The sequence below is a fragment of the Neovison vison genome, chromosome 2 (assembly GCF_020171115.1).
Source record: "Neovison vison isolate M4711 chromosome 2, ASM_NN_V1, whole genome shotgun sequence".
Taxonomy (NCBI): Eukaryota; Metazoa; Chordata; class Mammalia; order Carnivora; family Mustelidae; genus Neogale; species Neogale vison.
In genome coordinates this window covers 218124133-218152088 of record NC_058092.1, presented here as the reverse complement: position 1 = coordinate 218152088, position 27956 = coordinate 218124133, and the positions used below count along the sequence as shown (strand labels likewise).

The following is a 27956-nucleotide window of genomic DNA, read 5'->3' as shown; positions in this document are numbered from 1 at the left end:
ACGTAGACATCTGTCCTCATTAATGCTTCTTTTGAATTATAGGTCAACTGATTATGGAACAACTTATGAGAAGCTGAATGATAAAGTTGGACTGAAAACAATTCTAAGCTATCTCTATGTGTGTCCTACCAACAAGCGTAAGGTAAGATATGTATATTCAGCATGCTGCTTATTCATGATGTGACTTCTGTCTTGGTTGGCTAACCTCTCTAGCTACGTAAAAATCCATTATAGTTAAGCCAGGATTAGAGGTGTAGAGATGAGCTGATGGCTGTTAAGGTGATAAAATGTATGACACATCATAATTTTGAGAGCATCAGCCGTGAATGCAAGAGGGTGAGAGGTAGGTATATCATTACAGTTCCTGGAAGGCAGCTCCAAGGAATGAGTCTCCTTGAATGGATGCTGTCTTGTAAGAGCTCTGACTAGTCAGTCACAAGAATCAGAATGAGCCTTGACAAGATGGAGGAGAGGGTGGGGTTTTCATCTGAAGCCCCCCTGTTTTCCCTTGACCTGAATAAATAGATTAACTAGAATTGGGGTGAACGTGTCCTCTTGGAGCATGTTGGCTATCTCATTTCCAAAGTTTATTCAGCCTGCACACAAATGACAGGATGGAGATACTGCTGGAAAGAACTTTGGAGATCATCATACACTGCACCCTAATTTTATAGATGAGAAATTAAGGTTCAGGGAAAGGTAAGGCTTTGCCTCATTGCAGAGTTACGAGCACAACCGGAACTAGGATTCAGGTTTCTTGGTTGGCCGTCATAGCATCTCTGCTACATTATCCTGCTCCTAGTAAGAGGGTTCATCTCTTCTTCAGAGGAAAGTATTATTTTCTCAAAGAAGACGAGATTTGCTTTTAAGTGAAAAAGACTTACTTGTCTTAGGAGGAGAATGGTGCTACATCCGTTCTTTAGTTTTTATAAGCTTGCATTGTGAGATTCTGAATTCTTTATTTTTTTTTTAAGATTTTATTTATTTATTTGAAAGACAGAGATCACAAGTAGGCAGAGAGGCAGGCGGTGGTGGGGGAGGGAAGCAGGCTCCCCACTGAGCAGAGAGTGGGATGCAGGGCTCCACCCCAGGACCCTGGGACCATGACCTGAGCCCAAGGCAGAGGCCCAACCCACTGAGCCACCCAGGTGCCCCGAGATTCTGAATTCTGACATACGATTTCTAAGTGTTGTGTGAATTGCACGAAATAATAGTATGCATCAGGAAAGAGAAAATCGTTGTTCATTAGTATGTCCTAAGTCGTGTTCTTCTATGACTGTGGCAGTGATGTCCAGGTTCTCAATCCAAATCTGTCAGCAGTTACCGTCTGTGACCTTTGGTCGGTATTTCATTTTGTAACGTGAACTCTGGGAGGTGGATGAGAACATTTCTGAATGGTCATTCCTTAACTCCAGCAGCACATCCAAAGCACTGGGGATTCCCACATGTGTCCTCTCACCCCTATTTGCTCTGGATTAGGGCTCAGTTAACTGTACCTTGAGCAAGCTCCCCAGATGTTTCTTATATGTATCGAGGATTAAGAATTGCTTACGCAAAGTGTAATGTTCCCTCTGGCCCTAAACATTTCAAGTTCGTCAGTAGAAGCAGCATAACTCGGCGGCTGTGCATAGACTCTGATGTCAGACGGCGTGCGTGAAAACCCAGTTAAACCAGTTAACACATGTATAACTGTGGTGATTTACTTAACCTCTCCAAACAGTGTCATCGAATTTAAAATAGGGATCATTATAATTCCTACTCATGTGAAGAGTTGTAACTGTTATCTGGAATAAGACTTTTTAAGTATTTGGCACAGAATAGCTAAGGCTCCTTGATGTTTTCTCTTTATTTTTTTCTCATCTGCCTCCTCCTCTTTCATGTAATTATTAGAAGGAATAGTAGTGATTATCCTCCTTAAATAGCAATGTTTAGTAGAACTTTCTGTAATGACAGAAATGTTCCTTTAAGCTGTCCAGTACCTTAGACATTAACTACTTGTGGCTATTGAGTATTTGAAAGATAGCTGAGGAACTCGATTTCATTTATTTATTTATTAAAAGATTGTATTTATTTATTTGACAGAGAGACACAGTGAGAGAGGGTACGCAGGCAGTAGGGGTGGGAGAGGGAGAAGCAGGCCTCCCACTGAGCAGGTAGCCCGATGTGGGGTTCGATCCAGGACTCTGGGATCATGACCTGAGCCGAAGGCAGATGTTTAATGACTGAGCCACGCAGGCGCCCTGAAGCACTGGATTTTAAATCTAATTTAACTTTAGTTAACTTCAATGTAAATAGACACCTGTGACTGATGGCCCCAGTATCAGACAGGATAGTTTGATAATGTCGGCCTCACAAGTGTAGAGATACACGCTGAACATTCCTGTCTTCCCCTTACTGGCTAATTACTGGTCCATCAACAGCAATTGCATTTAAATAATTTGACCTGCTGCATACTGTTCTGAGTTGAGGACCTGAATTTATACTCTTTAGTTTTATAATTTGATTCAGTTATGTTTGTTAGCTTTGAATCAATTCTTAAATTCCATATTGATTTTTCTTCTAGTTTCACATTTTCAGTAAATTTCATTTAACAATCAATCTGTAGGGCTCCTGGGTGGCTCAGTTGGTTAAGCAACTGCCTTCAGCTCAGGTCGTGATCCTGGAGTCCCGGGATTGAGTCCCACATCGGGATCCCAGATCTGTGGGGAGTCTGCTTCTCCCTCTGACCTTTCTAACCCTCTCATGCTCTCTCTCAAAGAAATAAGTAAAAAATCTTAAAAAAAAAAAATAAATCTGTAGGTATCATAGGCTACAAAGAGAAATAAGTCAACATTCCACCCTCAAAAGTCCTGCATCCTAGTAATAAATGCAATAGAACTTTCTGTAGTTGAAGGGTCCTTTGACTCTGCTGCCACCTAACAGATGACTTTGGGTGAGACGTTTGCATTTTCCCACTTGTAAAGTGATAGAGGCAAAAACGAAGGAATTTGCAACTGGAAGAGACTTCAAAATTGTTCTTAGGATTGTTCTAAGTTAGTGATAGTCTTTGTTTTATTGATGCTGTTGGAGAGGAATATGATGAAAAAGGAAAAAAAAAAAAAAAAAGATAAGATGCCAAACAGGGAACAGTGAGCTTGGGATTTTCTATAGCCACAGAATATGTGAGTCCAAGATGGTTTGCAGGAGCAGAGCTTGAACCACGAGGCTCTCAAGTCCAAATGCAGCTCTGAAGCTGGAAGGAAAGCTCAGAGGGAGCGCCTCAAGGAGCCCCGTCTTCTAACCCATTCACACCAGTGAGCCAGCATCAGTCTGCCTACATGCGTAGTCTGTAGTCTTCGGAAAGACTTTGAAAAGTCACTGGCCATGGCATTTAGCTAAAATTAAAACTTGGCAGACCCTGTTTCCGGAGAAAGAGCAGTCCTTGTCCATGGCTATGAGAGAACAGCTTTCTCTGGGCCTTTCTCCTTCCAGAAGAAGAGGCGGGCCTGAGCTGTTTAAATCACAGTGTTTATGGGTGAATCTAAGTGAACCGATCTTTTCCTGTACAGATAAATGAGGCCTTCAGGGTCACTTTCTGAGATGCTGATAGATTTAAGAAATATTGGAGGACGATGAAGGTCTTTACAATGGTGCAAAAATCAATAAAGTTGACATAGCAGTATATTTGTGTACAGTTTTTCTACTTATGAGGTGAATTTATCACCATGAAATATGTACTTTCGCCCCCCAAAGGGACCTACTTGAACCAAAGAGATAGTACCTGTACGACATTTTAAAGGGTGAATATATTTCCCCCCAATCAATGAGAGTTTAGGTAAAAAAAGGAAAGAAAGAAAAAAAAAGAAGAAGAAGAAAGAAAAATATCAGGCTCTATTAATTATGCAGGACAAAGGCACTCAAGTTTGCAGCAATTCTCGTAGGACTTGTGCGTTCTCCAGTGAGAAGGCAGCCTCCTTTTGGGGGTTGTATTAATTCTTCTCTGTCCCTAGGGTGCTATCCAGCAAGTTCACATCTTTTGTACCAGATATGTCTCTCTGCTTTTCACATCAGTGGGAGCAACTGGAATCAAACCGACATCAGGGAAACTGCCTTACCTTCCCGGAAACCTGTTTTGCCTTCACATGCTTATTGCTATTTTTAGCTGCTTGTGAGGACAAGCTCAGTTCTTCAATCAACGTGTCTCCAACAGCGGGCATGATGCCCTGCCTTTGCAGACAGCTTGTTAGGGACATTACTGGGATCAGAGTCCAGAACAAAACAGGCCCTTATTTACAGCTTAAATGAATGATCATCCATTGCCTGTTTCTCCACAAGCCTGCTGTAAATGACAGCGGCTTTCCTTGGATACGTCTGTTACAGTAAAATCCATAATCTCATCGTAGGTCGGTCTAGGAAATCTTGACTAAGAGACACAGAAAGGCTGCTCCCAGGTATCATCCTAGCTCAGGCATACCCTCCTTCAACGGAGCCCTGCCCCTGGCCTCTGATAGATGAGGTAGGTCCCAAAGAACAAGGGTAAGTGACTCCTAGAGCCAGAGGAGAGGCAGGCTAGCTGTCTGTCTCCACGTCTCTGAAAGAGAGCCCTCCTCAACCAGCCCTTGACAAATCCCAAGGCTTGTGGGTGTCAGTGGTGGTTTATTGGCTACATACCTTTAATCTTCCATGAGAAGGGATGATTGAACATTCCCCTAGAACGAGCAGCTGGGAGGTGGAGGGTGATGGAAGGAACTAATACAAATCTAACACAGAAAAACAAAATCAGTGCTTAAATCTTAGTCTTAATCTTAAATTGGCACTGAGTCTGTCTCCTGCCTAAAAAGAGAAAACTTCTTGATACTCTGGGTGTATCTGGCAGCAGTGCCTTTCCCCTTACCCCAACCAACCTTAGCTGTTCTCTCTTCACGAGGTCTGGTATGACATCTTCAAGGATTAAAGAATACAAAACCCCAAATGGAATACAATGGGGGAGAAAAGAAGAAAAAAAATGTTTTGTTTTGTTTTGTTTTTAAACTTGGAGCATCCACTTCATTTCATTGTTATATCCTAACACTCTCCATGCACTGTGTTCTCAGCAAAGGAGAAACCTAGGGAGTATTTGCTCTGTATGTTTTCCTGTGCCCCCTCCATATCCCAGTTTCTTCTCCTTTGTGTGTTATCACAACTTAATTAATACTATTCCTGCTGAGAGAGCCTTCCAAGACTTTCATCCTATAAATAGGACCCCAGCTCCTCAGACACATTGATCATTTTTGCGGGTCCTTTGGTACATGCCAGCGTTAAACACTGTTTGCATTTTCTCCAGATGTTTAGGTTTTAATTACCTTACTGTATGTGGCACTTTCTAAATTGGTGTTTGATTATTGACTCTTTGCCTCTTTATATCCAGGGCATGCTTAATTCCTCTTGTCTTTTACTCAGGAGAGGAAATAGAGACATATATCCTGCCGGTGACTTATGGGGATAGGAAAAAGGTGTGGTGGATAGCATCTGCCAACTTCCCTTAGGGAAAATATAAAATCATTGAATCAGAACCTAAAAGATGTCAGAGGTGTTCAGATTCTGCTTTTTTATTTAATAGATAAGGCAACTGAGTCCTTAAAGTTTAGTGACTTGCCTGAGGTAACAGGCAACTGGTAAAAGAAAAGTTGAGATCATTAAACCTTTAAGGTGAACCTCAAATGCCCTCTATTCCACAAAATTTAATCAATTCCATTAGTCAGATGTTCTCAGTCCCTCTGATTTCCCAGGCATCTGCTTCTCGTTTCTAGCACTTTTCTCTCACTCCTGATGAGTCGGTTTTGACCCTGTCTAATACCCCATTTAGAATGAGAGGGCCCAGAGGGACTAAAGGACCTTCATCAGCGTTCTGGGCTTGTAACAGGCTGAGCACAGCATCCTGGGGTATGGTAGGTGTCCAACACACAGCTGAGGATTTAACCTGAACTTGGTTGAGTGTGGGGCTCCTAGGCTGGAACCTGAAAAGCAAAGTACATTATAACACCAGTTTTGACTCATTTAATTTCTCTAATTATGAAATTAATTCTTTCAAGTGAATAAATAAGGATAGTAACAATCCCTGTAGATTTTAGTCATTTATAGGCCAAAATGCATAATTTTCTCTTTTCTAGCCAAGAAGAGCATGATTAATATTTAAAATGCCAGGACTTTGCATAGCACTCGCTCGACATTATCTGGCGAGGCCAAGGGGAACTAGCGTATTGTATAATACATCAAAGGGGGTACATGACATTTCCCTTGGCAGATGCTCCGCAATTGCTCCTAACTCTTTCATCTGTCCCTTTGTACACAAGATCATGCATTTGCCTCTAATCTTTTAAAAATAACACATATTTCATTCATAAAGAAGTGCATGAACTCAGACACATCATGGAAGGGCCATTTTCCAAACTTCCCTACACTTAACCTGGGCAATGATGGCTAAAGACGGCTAAAGGGAGAGATCATCTCCTTTGATCCTTCCTGGGTACAATTGAGTGTGGGCACTGTTTCAGTCCATCAGTTTCCATTCTGTTCTTTTGAGAGTTCAAAAAGAAAATCAAACCCAAGAAAACATGCTGCATGTACATTTTTTTTTTCCTCTGGGTAATTTTCCACCAGTTGTACAAGCCACTGGGTTTCAAATAAGCTACAGAAGAGTAAGTGCAAAGTGCTCTGTTTGAAATAGGTGGAGTGCCAGGAGCACGGCCTGCTGGCACACCCCCTTGCTACTCCAAGGTGGCCCTAGGGAGCCCTCCAGGTCTCCTGGGCTCCATGCAACACCGTTGGGGGGAAAAGAAAATACTGAACTAGGCCATCCTCCCTCTGTATACTAAACTGTACCTGAAACAGCCGTGTACCTGGTACAATTTTATATAAATCAAAGCACCTGTGGTAATATTCATGAATAAATAAGTGTGAATAAAACCACAATCTTTTCGATTTTAGCACATGATGTTAGTATAGTAGGTATTTAGTTGATTCTTATTGAATCTCATCTGTGTCTTACATTAATGAAAAAAAAAATAGCAGGTTTATAATATGCCAAGTTTCTCAGATTCGATCCAGATAATGAGTAGATTACAGACGTATATCATGGGGTATGAAGTAGTGCTGAGTACTTTTTTGTTGGAAAGGAGCTTTATGCATGATTAACGTTTCGTATTTGCCACTCCTCATTTGTAAGATGTTGTGTCTGTCACATGTCAGCATCTAATGCATTAAATATTAACCATGAATTGCTGATTAAAAAGTTGTATTTGTAGAGGATCAAGTTTATGGGGTGTTGCTCTTAAAATTCAGAGTTTATTAGTCACAGTTATGTTTAAAAAATACACAGGTAGCTAGCTAGACAAAGGTGTAGGTGGCAAGGTGATAGATCTCCAGATAAACCTTTTCTGAGTTTAGATAATACTTTTTGGCTGGCTTCCGGTGGTATTTCTTTATCAAAATGGAAGCAAATTTAGAATGCTGCCTTTTGGTTTTATTCTTTTTTAACAAATGAAGCTAATCAGGATAAATATAGCCTGAGTTGGTTTCCAAATATTAGGAAGTAAGACTGGTCCAGAAATTGAATATTTCTTATACTGCTGACTGGGTCTGAAAAGGTAGTTTACCTCTGTGGCCAGGTGAGCAGAAGTTTCCAAAAAGGAAATGAAGCCTGTGTCAGAGACTGATCGTTCTTCAGATATGCACAATAGACTATCTGCTCAAACTTCTTTGGGGAGCAGTTTTGTTTTGTTTTGTTTTAATTGTCTATTTTTAATTTATTTTTGCCTCATCATCTGTCCTTATTAGAACTCGTATTCTCTGAAGTCTGGCTGGCCTAGTGTTAAATGCCCATCCATTACCCTTTTATGAAGGTCAAATGCATTATTTCAGGTTGGTTCCAAGTTACGCTCTACTGTGGAAAATGGTCAGAGGTCTTTTCAACATTCTGGTCTGTTTGCTTCCAGCATACTCCCTGTGGCTTCTCAGAGGTTTCCATCATCCGGTGTTTGACATACTGTATCTAGAACATTTGTTTCTAGTGAATAGCCCGGGCTGCTCTCATGATGGATGGAGATGAATGCTGGCCGCTACAGGAAATTGCCATATTTACTAGGGTGGGGATGTTTCACTCCAATATATCAGATCTGCCTCAAGCTTTCTCTTGGTGCTGTCAGGAAAAACAAAGTCAATGTCGATGAATCTTTAATAAAACCACTTTCCCCCCAACCCCCCCGCCCAGAGAAATTAAGAGAACACTACCAGCCTCAGGGGCCAAATGGCTTCCATTTAAACATTCCTTCTTCTGACCTGACCTTTCTGTTGACCAAATCTTCTTGAAGGTTTTGTTCCTCTCTTCCTCAAGGCACCCACCTCCCATTTTACTGGATCCCTAAATGCTCACATACTTCTCATTCTATCACCTTCCAAGTCACCTACTTAAAATAACTTTTCCAAAACAAAATACTGTCATTTATAGGTAATAAGATGGGTTTAGATCTTCATGGATAATAAAACCTACGCTATGGAATATATTTACATTTTGATGACTGGGAAAGAGAGATCTCTTCTTCTGGCTGCTTGGGGCTGTGTGTGTGTATGTGTTTGGGGACTAGAATAGTATTGCCTTGATAGGCAACATTTGCTGCCCAGGAATGAGCATGCTTGTAATGGAGAACAGGGTGATGCGGGTGAGTCCAAAAAAATAAAGAATGGGAAAAAGTAAAACACTTGAATATATGGACTCTCACAGATAAGGAGAAGAAGGGGTAAGGGAGGAAAGACCCAGATGTTAAGCCAAGAGAGAAGATGGGAGAGATTACTACAAAGCATTTCAAGTAACATAATATAAGATAAAGTTATAAAGTAGCATTTAAAATAAATATGAGAGAAAGCTAATGCAAAGACCATGGTGAACACATAAAGTAGAAGAAAAAAATAATAAAATTATAAATATTTTCAACAGTAGATTAAGAATCTCTTGAGCTCTCTCAGCAAGAGGAGGGCTAATTTACTGGGAACTTATTAAGACTTTCAGAGGGAGGACAATTTGCCCTTATCTCTCTGTTCTTCCTCCGTGCTTTCGGAGGGGTAAAGGATGTTGATGACTGTGGCCGAAATTGGTTTTACCAGAAAGGAAAACACAATTATGACTCAAGCGTGGGGGCGTAGCAGGCCTCGATCAAGGGTCCCCAGCAGCAGATTCAGATACCACTGCTGCTGCCCATGACTTAATGAACTTTTGTCCTTTGAATGCCATCTCTCTTCTCTACTCCCCAGCCCTCTGTGTAATGGCTTCTCCTGTTTACGTGTACACCTTGTCATTTCTGCAGTTGTCAGGTGTACCAACTCTGCACCTGTGCGCAGTTCACTGTGAAACTACGCTCTGTCGTCCGAAGGTGGTCATGGTAAATCTTTGCCTGGTGGAGTTATTAGTTATGGTGTAGTGGTTCACATAATGGACCCTGGAGCCAGTCCGCCTGGCTTTAAATTGCCGCCAAGCCACATACTCATTGTATGCCTGTAGACGGATTTTATTTGCGGGTTTGTGTGTTACTAACCTCTCCATGATATGGTTTCCTCCCTGTCCAAAGTAAAATAGAAGGATTGTGTCAATATCATAAGGTAGTTATGAGAAGAATCAAAACAAACAAACAGTGCCTGACACATAGCAAGCATTCGATAAATGCTAGTCTCATTGTTACCACTATTAATCTCTTTCAAATGACATGGCAGTGCCTTATGCTGTCATTTGTCAACCCAACCAAAATTATTAAATGTCTGTTTTGTGCCAGATCTTTTTAAGAACTAGGAAGTAGAATAAAAATGTAAGACATTGTCCTTTCTTTTGAGGATTGTGCAGTCTGGTAGAGGAGATGAATGTATAAACAGTCAACTACAGTATAGAACTTATGTATCATAATAGCTGTGTATATAGAGCTCTATCTTTGGGGATTCAAAGCAAATATTTGTCAACGGAGAAGGGAAAAAGAAGATGAAAACTGCTTTTCAATGTATGTGTATTGAGATACCAGTTTTCATAGACCACAGTGCATACATACATACCTTTGATTGGTCGCAAATATTAAATGAATAAGCATGTGCCTATTTTGACTCTTAAAACATGCTAATTTCCATTTATAGCTGGCTATACTAACTAGGCTCCCCCCGCCAAAACAATGCCTTCATGACCCATTTGCATTCTAATTCTAAAATAATAACACAGTGTCTTTTCAATTGGTATAAACTTTTTTCCTACCTTGCTTATGAAATCAATAAGTAGGCAGTGGTGACATTATTAAGATTGAATTAATAAAAGTAAATGTTACCTTATTACAGTGGATTGATATTGATATATTCAGCATTTATCTTAAGTTAACTACTGGTCATTCAGAACAACAGATGAAATTTAGAGGTGCAATTTTAAGAAATCAATTGACCCATTTTATCGAACACTTGGCCTGGGCCCTGCCCTGTTCTTTGCAAACACATTGGTGAATGTTCAAAAAAAAAAAAAAAAATAAGTGTAAGCCTTACATGGCCCTTGCAGAGTTTGCCATCCTGCTGCAGGGCTGCAATTAAAGAACAGTCCAAGACAGGAGATGATGGATTGCATGGTACACCTGACAAGGGCTCTAAGAGTTTAGAGAGGAATGTGGTCTGGATAATCTAGCAAACAGTTTGAGAGGAGCTTAAATTGCTCAGTGAAGCAGACTGGTGTGACGCAGGTCATGACATTCACAACAGAAAATTCTGATTTAGTTGAACCAGCCTTATTTAGTGCAAGGTTGTAGAGCTACAGAGACGCATGAAACGGCACAGTCTGCAAAAATGGAAATTGAAGGGTGAGGTATGTACATAGAGATGAGCATAAGTTTGCCTTGGTACGGGTACTACACCTATCATTTCCTGAAATCTTAATAATTTGATAATATATATTACACATCTTCCTCTTTTGCACTCTAAAAATGCTCCTGAAAGTGCTCCTTTGCTTATCCTAATTGTTGATTTTGAAAATATAGTTTCTTTTTTTTTTTTAAGATTTTTATTTATTTATTTGACAGAGATCAAAAGCAGGCAGAGAAAGAAGGAGGGGAAACAGGCTCCCTGCCAAGCAGAGAGCCCGATGAGGGCTCAGTCCCAGGACCCTGAGATCATGACCTGAGCCGAAGGCAGAGGCTTAACCCACTGAGCCACCCAGGAGCCTCAGAAAAGATAGTTTCTTTAAATGTATGGAATGCATAAGAGAGCGCCCAGATTAGGGCAATAGATGAATATCAGGCCTGACAGGAGAAGGAGAAGTATGGAGTGAAAGCAGAGGCAAGAGAAACAATGTAGCATTTGCAGGGGGTCAGGAGGGGCTTCTGGTATTCTGGTGACTAGCAATTCATCATTTCTCCTATTGCTACTTTCTCAAAGGGAGCCACATACTCTTGAGAGCTACAACAGCTACAGCTTCTTAGCAAAGGCCGATGTTCTCTCATTCACCAAACACCAACTTCCCTGGGATTTATATAGCTTTGGGAGCCAAACCCATCCTGTTTGATGCGGTATTTGGATTCCATAGGCCGTCCAGGAACAACAAATACAAAAAATGAACTTGTGCTAAAGAAAAAGATATTGGATCATAGGAAGGCACTTGTCTATATTGGAAGGAGTTTACGTTTGTGGGTCTCTGCCCCTTACAGTCTATTAATGCCTTATTTAGCCAACAGATTTACTTATTTTCTCCCCTGGCTAATGCTATCTTTGTTCCTTGGACCCAAGCCCTTTGTGCTTCCATTTGCAAGAATGTTACTGACATTTACAAACTCCCAGGAGGACTCAGTCAGTTACCACTGGAGATGCCCATTGTTCCAAGGGAGCTGACCTTTACCCCTAGGCACCAATTAAAATCTATTGCTATTCACCCCTGCAGTGCTGCCTGTAATTCTGGCTCACTGCCCAGTGTAACTGGTAGGATGCCTTCTTTTTAGTGTCGTCTTATTTTTCTTCCCCAAACAAGAAGAGAGTGACCTGCAAATGAAAATGAGTGCTTCTGGTTGAAAAAAAGAGGCCGACCGACCATTCGACCATTCGACCATTCAAGTGGACAGTAGTTTTCAGTTAAATCACCTGTTGTGTCAACACAAATGAAAACCTTAAATCAATAGTATAATTAGGCAACCTTTGGGACATTGCCTACTGGTTTATTCCAGATTGACATACCAGCAGAGCTCTGCGGTTATGCCGTGGTGGTGATTTTTGGCTAATTGCAGGGTCATTCTGCCTGAAGCATGGCTGGGCCCGCTCCATGGCAAGCTGAGAGAGACCAAAGTCCCAGCCCAGGGAAGTCGGGAGCCAAGCCCTCTCTCTACACGTCACATTGTTGGTGTTACCCACACAACAGGGGCATGATCACCTTTTGGGCAAACTTAAGTTCTTTCTGTAATGGATTTTGGTATCTGGTGGTTAGCGCTGGAAGTAGTTTATATGAGATCACAGATGCTCATCATAAAAAGATTGCCATTTCTGGCAGACCAGCAAGTTAGGATGTGCTAGTTTGGGGAAACAAACATGACCTGTATTTAGAGGTGTGTCACCTCCTTTGCAACTCGTTCCACTCCTCTCTATCCCCACCTTCTGTGTGCTAGGGGAGGGGTATGATGATGTGGACGTTTTAATCGTGTTTGATGACAAAGCCTAGTGACCTAGTTATTTTAGTAGAAATTGACTATTGTGTAAACATAGGGACAAGTGGCCTAAGAACAAGGTCTCTATACTCAGATTGAGACAAAGACTCCCGATTTGCTTTAAGTAAATGGAGCTTGAAATTTGTCTTTCCCTGTTTAGTTTAAAATTCCAGAGCTAAGCAAGTTAAAGCTTGATGGAAAGCACTGTCCTCTTCTTGTAGAAATCGTCTCTCTCTCCCACCTTGTCCCAGCACTGCTACTGGGAACCAGACTGAGTGTATGCAATTAATTCTTTGATCTGCAGAGAGAACGGTTCCTGGAGTTGTATTACGCTCCCCCCTTTCTTCTCTCTTTACTATTTGAAATCTTATAGACTTGTGAAGATTATACTTGTATGAGGGCTTAAAATTTCCCAAGAGCCACCAACATTTCGCTTTTCCCACCCGGCAGGCCTTGGTAGAGCCTGGAAGGGTAACGTGGAGAGCTGGAAGCCATCCGGCTCCCTGGAGATCCATGTCAGCATTCCATTACCCAGAAACCAATGGAACCTGCTTAAGCTCATAGGAAAAAGCCCAGAAGATTATCAAACCCAAACCATTTGGCTCCATTTATTACAAATACAAAGTTTCATCCATGGTTCATTATGTTCCTCCTATACAAACCCAACTCGGGGGAATTACAAAAAACTCTGCAATAAATATGCGGGGGAGAGCCTGTTGAAATTGGATATTACCTATCTACAACTGCTTCGTTTGTTTCTTTCATTTTCCTCACTCCTCCCACCGTACTTTTCCCCCTTCCTTCCACAGTCTCACTCTCTTTTTCTGTCTTTCTTAACAAAGCTTATTTATATGAAAAAGAGAGTGAGAGACAGGAGTAAGACCACCTTATATATTTCACACAGAATATATTTCCAACATGATTACAAAAATGCACGTGTATATGTAATCATGTCATGCATATAAAAACAGTGGGTGGGGAGGAGAGGTTATATTTTATACCTGGGACCTTGTTAATAACGGGTGGTCTTTAACTAGAACCCAGGTCTTTGAGTTTCTGGCCGGTGTTCCTTCCATCATAGTTCACTATTTCCTAAATATTGCCCCACTTGCCTTGTCTGGAAGGTTACTTTGCAATAGTATCCTTGAGACTAAGTGCTGATTTCTCTGTGGACCTTTAATAAATTTCATGTTTGAAATATGAATTATATAATCTCAGATAAAATGCAAAGCACAGAGAAAGTGTAAAGGCGACCCATATGTCACATTTGCAGTCAGCTTGTATAAAATCATTCAGCTTCCTGCTTATCATTTCATGATAATAGCCTTGACAGCTTTACAGGATAAACCTGATACTTTTAGAAATCTGAAAAGGACTCCATATATACAGTCCCAGGGAAACTTCCTTTTTTTTTTTTTTTTTTTTAAGATTTTATATATTTGTCAGAGGGCGGGTGGAGAGCGAGCGAGCACAGGCAGACAGAATGGCAGGCAGAGGCAGAGAGGGAAGCAGGCTCCCTGCCGAGCAAGAAGCCTGATGTGGGACTCGATCCCAGGACACTGGGATCATGACCTGAGCTGAAGCAGCTGCTTAACCAACTGAGCCACCCAGGCGTCCCGGGAAACTTCCTTTTAACCCCAATTGAATCAGGCTAGATTTGCTCTGGCCGGGGGGTGCCTTTCTGCTCTGTCATGCCACGGGACTGGCACTCATCCTTATGCTGGCTCTCAGCTCTCGTGGGGGCTCAGTAGGCTGCCTCTTTTGACTCACAAGGGGTATTTGTGGACTGTGCATTGTTATTTTCCATGAGAGAGAATGCATATCAGAAATGTACCTAGTCGGCCATCACACCTGTAGCCAGTGACCTGAGGAGCAAAACGACTAGCCAGTGTTTAGTGCAAGGATTCTACTCCCAGAAGTCAACTCCATTGTCCTACAGGGTGCTCCCTGGAGAAATCACCCCTGAGAAATGGTTCTAACATCGTTGCCTGTACACACTGAGATGGACTTGTTCTTTGCCTGTGTAGCTGGAATCATGGGCTTTTGATTAGACCTTGTGACTCCAGCATTGCATCTGAACTTTGAAATATACCATCATTAAGGTCACCTGGGTGGCTCAGTTGGTTAAGCCTCTGCCTTCAGCTCAGGTCATGATCCTCAGGGTCCTGGGATTGAGTCCCAAATCGGGCTCTCTGCTCAGCAGGGAGCCTGCTTCCCCCTCTCTCTCTCTGCCTGCCTCTCTGCCTACTTGTGATCTCTCTCTCTTTGTCAAGTAAATAAATAAAATCTTTTAAAAAAAGATTATCATTAAATCTCTAGACACCAGCTTTTTCTGCAGAGGCTACTACTCTCTCTCAATTCCTCAGAGATCCTCTTCTTCCAAGCAATTTCCTCTGTACCAGCAGTGAAGAAAAAAAAAAAAAAATTACCCTACCCTGTTAAGATTTGACCCATGGGCACATGGGCCTGAGTATATAAACTTCCTGACTCCCCCCCCACTTGTTTTTTCACTTTTTTCTATACCAAATGTATTAAAGAAACTATAAACATTATAAAAGGGAGAGATACAAAAAGAAGTATTAGAAAGGAAATTTCAATGAGATCTGACTTGGAACCCGAAATCTTCCTTTGCCTCTTAAGCTAAGAAGTGTTTGAAATAACCCAGACTCTCACACTTGTCAGAGAAGTAACAGAACAGTAGGCTTCCTGCTTTTCAAATCTGTGAATACAATAAATTGTAAGCTGAGATACACATAGATGAAATGTACTGAGAACATTCCCATGTATGAGGGTAGCTGATGCAGAAACAGATCAAATAGAAGCAAACTCTGAAATCAGCAGGAAAGCATCATAAACTCCATTTTAACTTTGAGAAAAGTAAGGCTCAAAAAGTGGGTTGTCCAGGGCCCCTGGATGGCTCACTTCCTTAAGCATCCAACTGTTGATTTCAGCTGAGGCATGATCTCAGGGTTGTGCGATAGATCCCTGCATCAGGCTCTGCATTGGGCATGGAGCCTGCTTACAATTCTCTCTCCCCCTCTCTCTCTGCCACCTTTCCCCCTCCCTGACATGTGCTCTCTCTCTCTCTCTCAAAAATAAAAAAAAATAAAAATAAAAAAGTGAGTTGTGCTGGTTATATAACTAGTACCTGAACATAGATCTGGCATGTGTGTGCAGATTTTTCTGAGCTTCTTAATTAATATTTACTCTCCCTACGTACTACATAAAGGGTATAGTCTCCCTAGAGCCACAGTTATTTCCTGTAAGGGAGCATGGGGGACAATAGTGTCTGCTCAAGGAAGTGAGCGGTAACAGTAATTCTGTTTTTTAGCCATTGATAGAAGAATGCTGTAGCTTTAATGTTTTCCTATCTGTTACCTGATATACATGAAAAATCCCCCCAAAAAATACTTCCACCTGCCTTTCAGTAATTAGTGGAAGGAAGTGGCCAAATTACTACTAAGGTTCCTAAACCCCTACAAATATTAGATGTTAGGATCATCTAGGGTGGTTGTCAAAATGTAGATTCTGGGTCAGAAGCTCTGAGAATCTGCGTGTTAACCGACAGGCCTTGCCTCTCCAGCTCCCTGTTAATAGTGCTGCACACAGATCTCAGGGAAGAGCTGCACTGACAGTAAGGTTTCAGTTTTCAATGAATCTCTTGGTTTCATTTTTCTCTATAAAAGTAAAATAAGTTGGTACCGTTCTTGGTGTTGGGGACACAAGTATATTAAGTTATGTGTTTGGAACCAGCTGCCCTCTGCTGGACAATGGAAGATTTGATGTGAAATCAGACTGTTTCTCACCATGTGTGCCTTTGACATTAAACCTGGATTCATCATTCCCCTCGCAGAAGGACAACTGTAAATGCATCTGGTGGCTGGGAGGGATGAAGGTCAAGAGCACATAGACACTCCCAGGGCAGTTTTGAGATTCAAGGACATGGGTTTAGGCCTTTTTAGTGGTTAATTAGGAAAGCACACAGTACAGGCAGTGTGCCGCCCTTCTGCTGTTCCACGGAAGAATGAAGTAAGTCAGGGTTGGGATAAGTAATTCTTAGTCACTTTAGTGCATAGAGCTGCTTACTGGCAGTTGAACTTTGCAGAGTTGTGGGGAGGCTACGATGACAGTGTTTCAGAGTTATTTGTCTAGCTCAGGGAGGGGGCTTCTTGAAATTTGACTTTCTGAGAGTTCCGCTCCATTATTCTAGGGTTCTGACTTCATTTCTTTGCCCAGCAAGTGACTCTGTGTTGGTATGAAACACAGGAAGCTCACACAGGCTGCCTCGATAAAAAACTTCTGTTCATAGAGCCCAGGAGAGAGGAACATTAAAAAAAAAAAAAAAAAAAAAAAAAAAAAAAAAAAAAAAGCAGAAGGCATGTATTGATTGAAAAGCAGATTTGGAAATAAATTCTAGTCCTGGTCTGCAAGATGAATGACGGGCGTGGGTATCATTGCTTTGAGTTTGGACCAATGAAAGCTTTGTTTTAAGGAAGCACAGAAGTGTGAACTCTCATTTGTTAAGAACTTTGCGCCCTCCCCAGCTCCCAGGAGAAAAATGATTGTGAACATGAGTACTTTTTATTTCATGTCTCTGATGCCTCCTCTTCCGCACCCACAAACACAAGATTAGTGAAATTAAAAAACTAAGAAAGAAAAGGACCAATGTGAGCTGGAAAAAGAGACAGACACAAATGCACAGAGAAGGTTCTCTCTAATCCAGAGCCAGGTGCTGCTATCGGGTTACCGTACAGATTCTGGACATCTTGTTCATAGTGAAGGGGAGTCTACCCGAAGGCTGTAGAAGGACTGGGAGAATAAATGGTTTACAGGCTACCAGACGCCCCCTTTCCAGTCCTTTCCTTTGTGCTTGGCAGCTCGGCCTTCCTCTGCCCCAGCATTGCCAAAGCTTAGCGGTCACTCATTTCCATTCTGCAGTTCGGCTGTCCTGTTTTTCAAGTTCCTACAGTGACATGCGGAACTGAACAGGGCTGTGAGGGGGATCCTGGCACAAAAGGGCCTTCCTGAGAAACCAGTGCGGATCGGATCCCATTGTCTTCTCCAAAGGGCAGCCTGTCTGCAGAGCAGATCAGCCAAGGGAAGAGTAAGTTCTCCATCCCTGGTACCTGCTGTCTCTGTGCCAAACCCCCAGTCAGGCTTCATTTCCGATGTCCAGGCACTTGGAGGAGACTTTTAGTCTGGGAGGGATTTGTTTGTTTGTTTTCGATTTTATACCTACCTAGTCTCTCCCTAGCCCCCTCTCCCCACTCCTACCCCCCAAAACAAGAAATCTAGCAAGCAAGCAAGAAAGGAAGGGAGAAAATTTGTCTTGGCTCGGGGGGAAAAAAAAAAAAATGCAAAGATTGAATCTGAGTCTGATGACTTGACTCAAATCCCCTATCTTGTTTTCTTTACAACTGGCAGTAAAATGGACAACTGCTTCAAAACTACCTCAGCTTTTCTCTGAACAAGTTCAATATCCTTTTTATTTCCTTTTGCTCTTCTGGGTTAGCTCTAAAGTCCTGCAGGAAAGCAAGAAGCAGTGTAACTACTGGATGGGACAGTGAGAACAGGCAGAATAAATCAGGGGAGGTGGCATCCTTGTCCCACCTACATTTAGGAGATGCTGAAGGGTAGTTAGGAGTGTGGGGCACCTGGGTGGCTCAGTCGGTTTAGGGTCTGCCTTCAGCTCAGGTCATGATCCTGGGGTCCAGCTCATCAGGGAGTCTGCTTCTCCCTCTCCCTCTGCTGGTGCACTCTCTCTTTCTCTCTCTCTCTCAAATAAATGAATAAAAACTTAAAAAAGAAAGTGTGGCTCCTAGAAGCAATCAGCCTCTACCCCGTATGCCAATTTCAGTGACACTGGCGTGCGTGCTTGAGGATGTCCATCTCTGTGCAGCACGGATTGATGACATGGATGGTGGGGTGTGGTGACAAAGTACATGGTGAACACTTGCGAGTACTCTGTTCTAGGTCTGAATCCTTTTCTTTCAGAGCACCAGCATTTGCCTTTTGTGAACTCAAAGCCAGTGGACATTTAATTCTGATGCACCTTTTATAGGAAAAAAAAAAAACTCAAAATACAGTTGCAAAGGAGAATTTATTTTTCCTGTGTGTGTGTGTGTGTGTGTGTGTGTGTGTGTGATAGACTATACCTGCTCTTGCAAGATACTTTTGCTACAAAGTGTGATGGCCTTATTTTAGGTACCTGTGGACCAGGAGCCCCAGCCTTGGAGAAAGAGAAGCCCAGAGAGACTATAATCATTCATTCTGAGTTGTAGAGCAGGTTCGTTTAAGAACCAGTAACAGAATCCAAAACATCTTATTCTATCTGGAAAATGGACAAAGTACTAATTCTTCTGCCTCAGGGTTACTAAAAGAGTAAAGTGCAGTCATATCTGAAAAGATAGTTTGATATTTCAAAACTAAGGTTCAGATGTACAAGATCAGTGTTTTTATAGTTACTTCTAAGACAGTGTTTTGGAGAAGTGATGGGGAAGGAAACTGGGCTTTATATGAGAAAGGTGTTAGTTAACGTGTGGAGGAAGACGCACGTGAGAAAAAAAGAAGGAGGAAGCAGGTTGCTTTGAGATCACGTCTGGCATGGGTGCCTTGGTTTTTGCAAAATTGTGAAAGTGCCACCTACAGAGTAGAGAGAATTTTAGAAAGAGAACAAAGATCTCTAACTGGGATGGAGGCAGCAGACTTTTCTGATTTTAATTACCACTCCAGCTAACAAAAGACATCCTCTTGTCACTTTGCCTTGAATATTCTCTTGTCTGATGTACATGCAGAGCCACACCGTTTTGGGTGCTACTGTTTCTTTACCTGTGAGTAGAGATAATAGCACATTTCCTCCTAGCTCACTGCACAGGGGCAAGAACCAGGAAATTACAAACACAAAGGGATGCATATTTATTGAGCTCAATTCAATATTTTTAAACTGTATTAATACCACAGGGGAGAAACTTGATGAATCCCTACGTGGGCAGGGTTTTGAAGAACTGGGGAAGAGAAAAAGGTTTGAGCTCCTGGATGTTGGCAAATGGGAAGATTTAAAGAATGCTCTGAGATTGTCAACTAATGAGGGAATCATCGCAGCCGACAAAGGGGGCCGTGGTGATGGGGCGCACCATACTTGTTCTCTGCATCACTTAGCTCCAGAAACAGCTTTGCCTCCAAATGAGTTGGAGCCCAGCAGCTGGTATTTTATTTGCAGAGGAACCCAAGAAGACTGCTTTACAAAATGCCTGGTAGAATGCAATTACTTGGGATGGAATCTGGCCAGGGCAATTGCTGTTAATATCACTTGCCCTTGCAGAACGTTTCCAGGGAACCTTCCTAGCTCTGAGCGGTCAGGACCTCTGTTTTACGTCTCATCGAAGAGCCTGCAAAACCACACAGCCAGAAATCAGCAGCCAAGAGAGATCATTGTGCTTCCATCCCTCTGCAAACCCAGCATCTGAGCTCACAGGTGAGGAGCAGGCTGTGAGAGGCATCCCCCGTGCTAAGTTAGGGAAACAGTTCATCGCGTAAGTGTCTTCAGTGCCATTTCACCAGGAGTTCACATTTCCAAGAGTGGCACTTTCTCATTCACTGTTGCTTTTTGGTCTCTATCCTGACCACAAACATTAGGAAGAGAAAAGTTGGAATGCCTCCCAGCCTCGCCTCCTCCTGTTTTCTTCTTTCTCCAAAGCGGACCCTCAAGATCGCAGAGTGCCTTTTGAGAGCGTCAGTGACCTACATTACAGCAGAAGCGAAGCAGCTACAGGAGTAATCGAAAGAGAAAGATGGGAAAGAAAGGGAAACCAAGTTGGGGTCCCTTAAGTTAATCTCATTGTTGGGACGCCTGGGTGGCGCAGTTGGTTAAACGACTGCCTCCGGCTCAGGGCGTGATCCTGGAGTCCCGGGATCGAGTCCCACATCAGGCTCCCAGCTCCATGGGGAGTCTGCTTCTCCCTCTGACCTTCTCCTCGCTCATGCTCTCTCTCACTGTCTCTCTCTCTCAAATAAATAAAATAAAATCTTAAAAAAAAAAAAAAAAATTAAAAAAAAAAAAAAGTTAATCTCATTGTGCTGGCTTTCCAAGGGAAGAAGGATGGTAAACATATGAGCTTCTCCCATGGCTTTATTGATATTCTGTTCAGGACTATGAAAATTAAAATACAGTGTCTCAGCTCCACTTACAGCATGATGGTAAGTGAGTGGGACAGGAAGTTGAAAAGAGCCAAGCAATTATGCCTTTGTCGTGGGTGATGGGGAAGGTGGAGTTGTCTTCTTTGTTTAAAGGGTTTCGTCCATCAGATGGGCTCTAGTCCCGCAGGACTTTGCTGGCTTTAAATTTGTTGGTCTGAATACCCAAGTGTAGAGGTTGCTACATGAAACACACTTTTTTCTATTTCCTTTAGGTTACTATGATATGTGATATATATATAATACACATGTATGTGTATATATATATATAATATTGTATATATTATTAATATACATGGTGGGGGGAGCTAATAAATGCTGTACCCATATGCCACATGAGCATATAAATCAGTTTCTGATGGCATTAATTCACTATCAAAAACTCCAACCCATGTGCCAATCAATACGCTGAGTGGCCTTGGGCTACTTGTTTTATCTTCCTGTCATGTGAGAATAAAACAGCATCATAAGATTTTTTTTTTTTTTAATGAGTTAAATGGATAGTAACCTTAAGATCTCATATAAATGCCATGGGGTCCTTTCTACTTAACATATTCTAGTTCCTTTGATGTCTACTACGATCTGCCCTCTTTACCTGACCTTTACTTTGTAAGACTAAGTAGTAATTTGTAGCCTCTGGCCTCTGCATGGGGTTCCTGAACGTAATAGATTCCAAGCCTTACCTCTTCCAGGAGTTAAGTTAATCCTTTAAAATCTCCACAGTTAGTTCCTTATCATCCTTATCAGGCTTTCTGATACTTGTTAGATAATATCCTTTAATCTAACCAATTGATTTGTTATCTCTAAACACCATTGTAGTCTAATTTGCAGCAATGATAGCCATTAGCAAGTGATTAGAGTGAATAAACCTAAATGTTGAGATAAAATACCTTTTCAAGTCCTTTGGAAGGCCTGGGGAGTGATAAATCTGTAGAGCACAGGAAGGCTGAAAAGGTTATGACAATTGGATCTTGAGGTTGATACAAATGGTTTTTAAATTCAATTTCTCATAGTTTGCACATCATCTTAGGGCCTCAGTGAAAGGTCATTTTGAAAATACTGAACAACTGGAGCTAGTTTGCATAAGTAAATATAAATGAATTCTTTTCTCCATGCATTCATATTCCATAGAATGGGTTATCTGTCTTCAGAACAGTGATGTTCTTTCCCAGAACACCTCCTTGAATTCTGAGTCCACCCCTGTGCGGGGGTCCGCTGCAATGTAGTGTGTTCGTGAAGACATCCATGTCTTCTAGTGTTGTTTGTGAATGTACCAGGCCAGGGGCTTTCAGCGCTCTAATGAAGAGGATTTTCTGGGTAACTAGTTTATCTTTTAGAAAACAGTAGTGCCTTGGCCACCTACGTGGCTCAGCTGGGTCAGCATCTGTCTCGATTTCAGCTCCAGTCAGGATCTCAGGGGGAATGAGTCCCAGGTGGGGCTGGATGATTGAGATTCTCCCTCTGCGCTCCCCCGCCTCACACTTAAACACACTCCCTCCCTAAATCTCTAAATCAAAGACAGACTTGCCTTTCTTTTATCTTAAAAATATTTCAAGATTATATTCTCACCTTCCTTATTAAAGAAAATATTCTAGATTAGTTCTTCATTATATGAATTTTAAATCTTTTTTTTTCTTTTACAGTGATGGTGCTATATAAATTTCCTTTATTGACTGAATTTGTTTCTTTATGTTTTTGTTGTGGTTAATCTTGCCTCTGCTTACCATATGGAAAATTTTGTCCTTGGATAAATAATTTCCTGTAGCTACACTGTTAAGCTTTTCATTTTGCTGTTTTTTAATAAGGAATTTTCAAATCTGAAATGGGAAAGAAATGAAAATTTTATAAAGGCTTAAATGGAAACACTTATATTTTGATTAGCTTCATACGAGACTGAGAGATTTCTATGGCCTTCTTAACTAGTATGGATGAGTGGAAAAAGAATATGTAAAAAAATACATATATATGTATGTTTGTAAAATGGAGTATCACTCAGCCATCAAAAACAATGAAATATTGCCCTTTGAAACAATGTGGATGGAGGTAGAGTGCCTTATGTTAAGTGAAATAAGTCAGTCTGAGAAAGACATATACCCTGTGATTTCACTCCTATGTGGAATTTAAGGAACAAAACAGATGAACATGGGGGGAAAAAGACTGGAGGCAAACCATAAGAGACTCTTAAACATAGAGAAGAAACTGAAGGTCACGGGAGGGGAGTTGGAAAGGGGATGACCTAGATGGGGGGTGAGGATTATAGAAAGCACTTGTGATGAGCCCTGGGTGTTATATGTAAGTGAAGGATTACTAAATTCTACTAACTCTAATTCTACTCCTGAAACCACTATCACACTATATGTTAACTAACTAGAATTTAAATAAGACTGGAAATAAAACAAAGAAAAGAAAGAAAAAAACTAGTGCTTTGCATCCTAACTTGTAGTAGAACTCTACCAAGGCACATTTTTTCTAAATGATGTAAATGTTCACTGCCTACCTTTCCATTCCTATCCCATAACACCTTCAGATAGTGGTATTTGCTTTCACTGACACATCATGGGTGAAATTCTAGCTTCATTCCCCCAAACCCCTAGGACACAGCCTTGCTAGAATGATATCTATATTTGAAGGTTTGTATAAGGCTCTTCAGAGTAGAGCAACACCATGTACTTGAAGCTCAGAAGAAATGGGTATGTTCTGAGGATAAGAAAGAAACAAGGAGCAATCTTCCTGCATGAATTCCATCCTCCCTTTGACCTTGAAATGAAAATGTGGAAGCCCCGCCTTGGGCCTTGCTTCTATCAGTGTGGCATTCCTAGGCTGAGTAAGAGCCTTCTGTTGAAGAAGGAACATGGCCCCCGATCATACCTCCTTCCTCTACCAGTGATGCTGGCCTAGATGACTTGATGTGGTTCCTACTCTGGTGTGGGGATGTTCATGATGGACTTGAAAGGGTAATAGAAAATATTTCTTTAGAAGGGGAGCAAATTCTACCACAGGTTTTCAAATTGCTTTCAGGTCACTCAGCTCTATTTGTCAAGGTTTCATGGGCATGTCCCAAGCTTCCAGCTCTGTCACAAAGGCCAAGCTCTTTAAATGATTCAGCCACACTTATTGAACATCCACATGTGAGACAATAGTCTAATGTAAGGGATAAGATGGGCAGGATACATCCTCTCCATTGTTTGCATTCTAGTGGAAAAATGCATGCTATATAGTAAATACTTAATTTCTAAGAATTTTGTCCCATGCAGGTTAGGGTTCCTTAAAAATAAGCCCAGGGATGCCTGGGTGGCTCAGTTGGTTAAAGCCTCTGCCTTCAGCTCAGGTCATGGTCTCAGGGTCCTGGATGGAGCCCCGCATCGGGCTCTCTGCTCAGCAGGGAGCCTGCTTCCCCCCTCCTCTCTCTCTCTGCCTGCTTCTCTGTCTACTTGTGATCTCTGTCTGTCAAATAAATAAATAAAATATTAAAAAAAAAAAAAAGCCCATAGAGAGTACTTCCAGAGAGATCCAGATTTAAGGTAGGCAGAGGGTCAGGAAAGGTATTTCAAGGTTAGAGATGTCCAAATGAGATTAGGAAAATAAAGAATTAGGGGAGATGAGAAAATATTTCGAGCTAAAGATGTGTATTTCAAACACCAGTGAGAAAGAGCCCTCACAGTTTCAAAGACAGTTTGTGACAAGAATTTTGAGTTTATGGGGGAAATAGTTATTCAAGGGAGTAATAGTTATTCAAGGGAGGTGGGAGTAAGATTATGGATGGTTTGAGGAATTTAAATATCATGGAGTTTAAGTATCAATAAATAATAATTTATTATTCAGTAATAAATAGTCATTCAAGGGAGGTGGAAGTAAGATCATAAATGGTTTTGAGGAGTTTAAATATCATGGTGAAAAGGATGGAAATACATTGGAAATGTTAAGCGGAAAACAGATATGATCAGACGTTTATTTTGGAGATTCAGAGAGGGCAGGAGTGAAAGGGCCACACATTTAGGAGCCCAAGGCAGCAGCCTCTGAAAAGAGGATGCATGTCTCTTCCCCAGGCAACTGAGTCTGAGGGAAATTAGCTAATGTGACCTTCTACCTAGTGGAAACACCAGTCTACAGTGCGCACTCTGCACGAGAAGGAAGAAGTAGGTATACGGACTAAAACGAGGGACAGGATCAAAGCGTCAAAGTCCAGGCATACTGAGATATGGAACCTTGAGATTCACAGACACCAGGGATAAATTTACCATTATATTCGTGAAGTCCTGGTTTAAAAGGCCAAGAGGCGGTTGGACTCTACACCCTGAAGAATTTCAAGAATTCATACATTCATACACCATCCTTCAGAGATTCTAAGATGTTTTTCCCACTGATAAAACTTTTTAAATACCTAAGGTTTACTCAGAGACATCTTTTTTTTTTTTTTTTAAGATTTTATTTATTTATTTGACAGACAGAGATCACAAGTAGGCAGAAAGGCAGGCAGAGAAAGAGAGAGAGGAAAAAGCAGGCTCCCTGCTGAGCAGAGAGCCCGATGCAGGGCTCCATCCAGGACCCTGAGACCATGACCTGAGCTGAAGGCAGAGGCTATAACCCACCAAGCTACCCAGGCGCCCCACTCAGAGACTTCTTGGAAGGGATTTTGCATTTGCGATTTAAACACAAAGTCCTCTGAATTTGAGAAGAGTATTTCCTGACCTTAGATTTCCATGGGATTTCAGGCCTATCTGTGGATGTTTGGCTTTCCTAAAACAGAATTCTTTTCAGGTGTTTGGGTATGTCTGTAGCTAACATACCTTCCTTCATCTCTTGTCTCGGATGGCATCCAAGAAATATGCAGGCTGTATCCATGACATCACCGATCTAGAAGTTTCTCCTCCTCCACCATTGCTTCCAGATGTCCAGATTCCAAAACACCATTTATCCTCTTCTGAAAGACAACATTTCATGACACATTTTCCCCAAGAGCATGGGATTAATTATTTCCATACACACAGTTGCTAATTATGTTTCCAAACTACTGCTGATACGGCATCTAGCAGAATTAGTCTTGGGCACAGTGTCCTCTATTTTTTTTTTTTTTGAAATAAGAGATTTATTTTGATACAGTAATTATAACAAGTACTTTCTCTCCCACCAGTTTGTTTGACTTATCTGTGCCTTGCCCAACAGACTTCCTCTTTCTCATGAAATACCAGGTTTCTAAATACTCTCCTTTTATGACAGTCTCCACACATTGGCCCCATATCCTCCTCAAATTTAAGCTGTAAGATAGGCTGTTTATTAAAGGGTTGCTTGTCAGTTTCACCCACACGGATCATCTATAGAGTAGATGTTTGGAGATTTTGATATGAAAAATGTCCCTGTAGAAATCAACTGTAGTAGGAAACCTTCTCTAGCCATTCTCTGCTGCGAGCCTACATTAGGAGCCCAGGAGAAGATGTCCAGTAATTTGTCTCATCGCATCCCGTGGCTGGTATGATTCTATAGATACTGCATTCAGAACTTCTTTTATCAGTTGTTCATAACTTTCACAGAATGTTCTACTCTCTCTACCTTATTCACATCAATCAATACACAATATACTAACTGGAGATAAGCCAAGATGTGTCTTTGAGATAAAAAGGCCTAAAGACTTGAGAGATATTGGAGAGGAGATACTGAGTGTTACCAGTAGCCAGAACAGTTTGGATTCTGATGAACAACCTTCAGCCACACTATCAAGAACAGACTCTAACCACTCAAATACACTAAGTCGTAGGAGAGTGCAGACCACTGCCAGACTTGAAGGTTGTATGTGTTTCGGCGTGTGCATATGTGGGTAAATGAATATGTAGCCTGCTGTAGTACATACATGAGTAAGTTCGGGGTCTCAACCTGGCATATTTCCCCACTGCTCAATGTTTTCTACGTAAGTATGTGCTCTTTGTATCATGTAAAATATACTTCCTTGTAAAGGCATTGACAGGAATGATTATGTCATTAAATCTGTTTCATCAAGAAGGCTATGCTTTGGGGCATCTGGGTGGCTCAGTTGGTTAAGCTTTTGGCTCAGGTCATGATCTCAGGGTCCTGGGATCGAGCCCCTCTTTGGGCTCTCTGCTCAGCAGGGAGCCTGCTTCCCCCTCTGTCTCTGCCTCTCTGCTTGCTTGTGATCTCTCTCTGTCAAAGAAATAAATAAAATCTTAAAAAAAAAAAAAAAAAAAAAAAAAAGAAGGCTATCCTTCATTCTCAAACCATGTTTTGTATCTCTTGGCATGTTGGTTAAGTATCTCCTTTTAAGTTTTGCCGGCTAGGTGATTTTGTTTTAGCGAACCAAGGTCTGGGCCCAAGATCTCTGCTCTAGGTTGGTTTCAACTTCTTTTGCAGACAGTGAGGCCCATGGGCATGATCGGGTAAAAAGAGAAGTGGGCCAGGCCTCCTTATCAAAAGGGACAAGATAATCCCGAATAAAGGGGGGCTCCTTTCTTCCTGTGGCATCTGCATTTTTTTGAATATGTACAGTCAAGTTTTGCTGAGATCTGTACACTTTTCTTTACCTTCTCTCCAGGCAAATCCTCCCTGAGGCCAAGCTTACTTTACCTGCCTCATGATACTTTCTGTGACTAGCCGATCTTTAAAAATATCTTTCAACACTTCACTTCTGCAGTATCGATACCCCATTTGAGATTTTGTCTTTAATCTTGAGTTGTTACTTTCTATTTTAGAAAATACCATATATACTCAGTAAAGGAACTGAAGGTAGAAGGTGTTATGAGGCAGTGACTTAGACATATCTATCCCTCTATCCCTCATGTGCCTGAATGTGTTCAGTAAATGCTTAAAAATTCACTGTGAGACTGTATAGCATAACAGCTGGAAACCTTACTCTGGAACTAGATGCTTACATTAAATCTAGGCTTGGCCATTTACAATGTGTGATTTGGGGCTGGTCACTTAACTTCTCTGTGCTTCGATGTATTAATCTGTAAAATGATAATACTAAGAGGAGCTGCCTCAGAATTGTGGCTTACATGCCTTAGTGAAGTCATGTAGAAAAACCATTAGAACAAATCCTAGCACATACAAAGGGCTATTGATATTTACTTATTAATATGGTGATTTGTGAATGAGTAA

The 27956-nt window shown here is 41.5% G+C and overlaps 1 protein-coding gene across 4 annotated transcripts in view; it reads left to right on the top strand.

The window, feature by feature from the left end:
- SORCS1 (sortilin related VPS10 domain containing receptor 1) overlaps positions 1–27956 on the top strand; it is a 519072-nt gene that overhangs the window by 286674 nt on the left and 204442 nt on the right. For all 4 annotated transcript variants that reach the window (XM_044240472.1, XM_044240471.1, XM_044240469.1 and 1 more), the window contains exon 3: positions 43–142. In XM_044240472.1, the coding sequence (XP_044096407.1) occupies positions 43–142 (100 nt within the window). The remainder of the gene's footprint in view (positions 1–42; positions 143–27956) is intronic.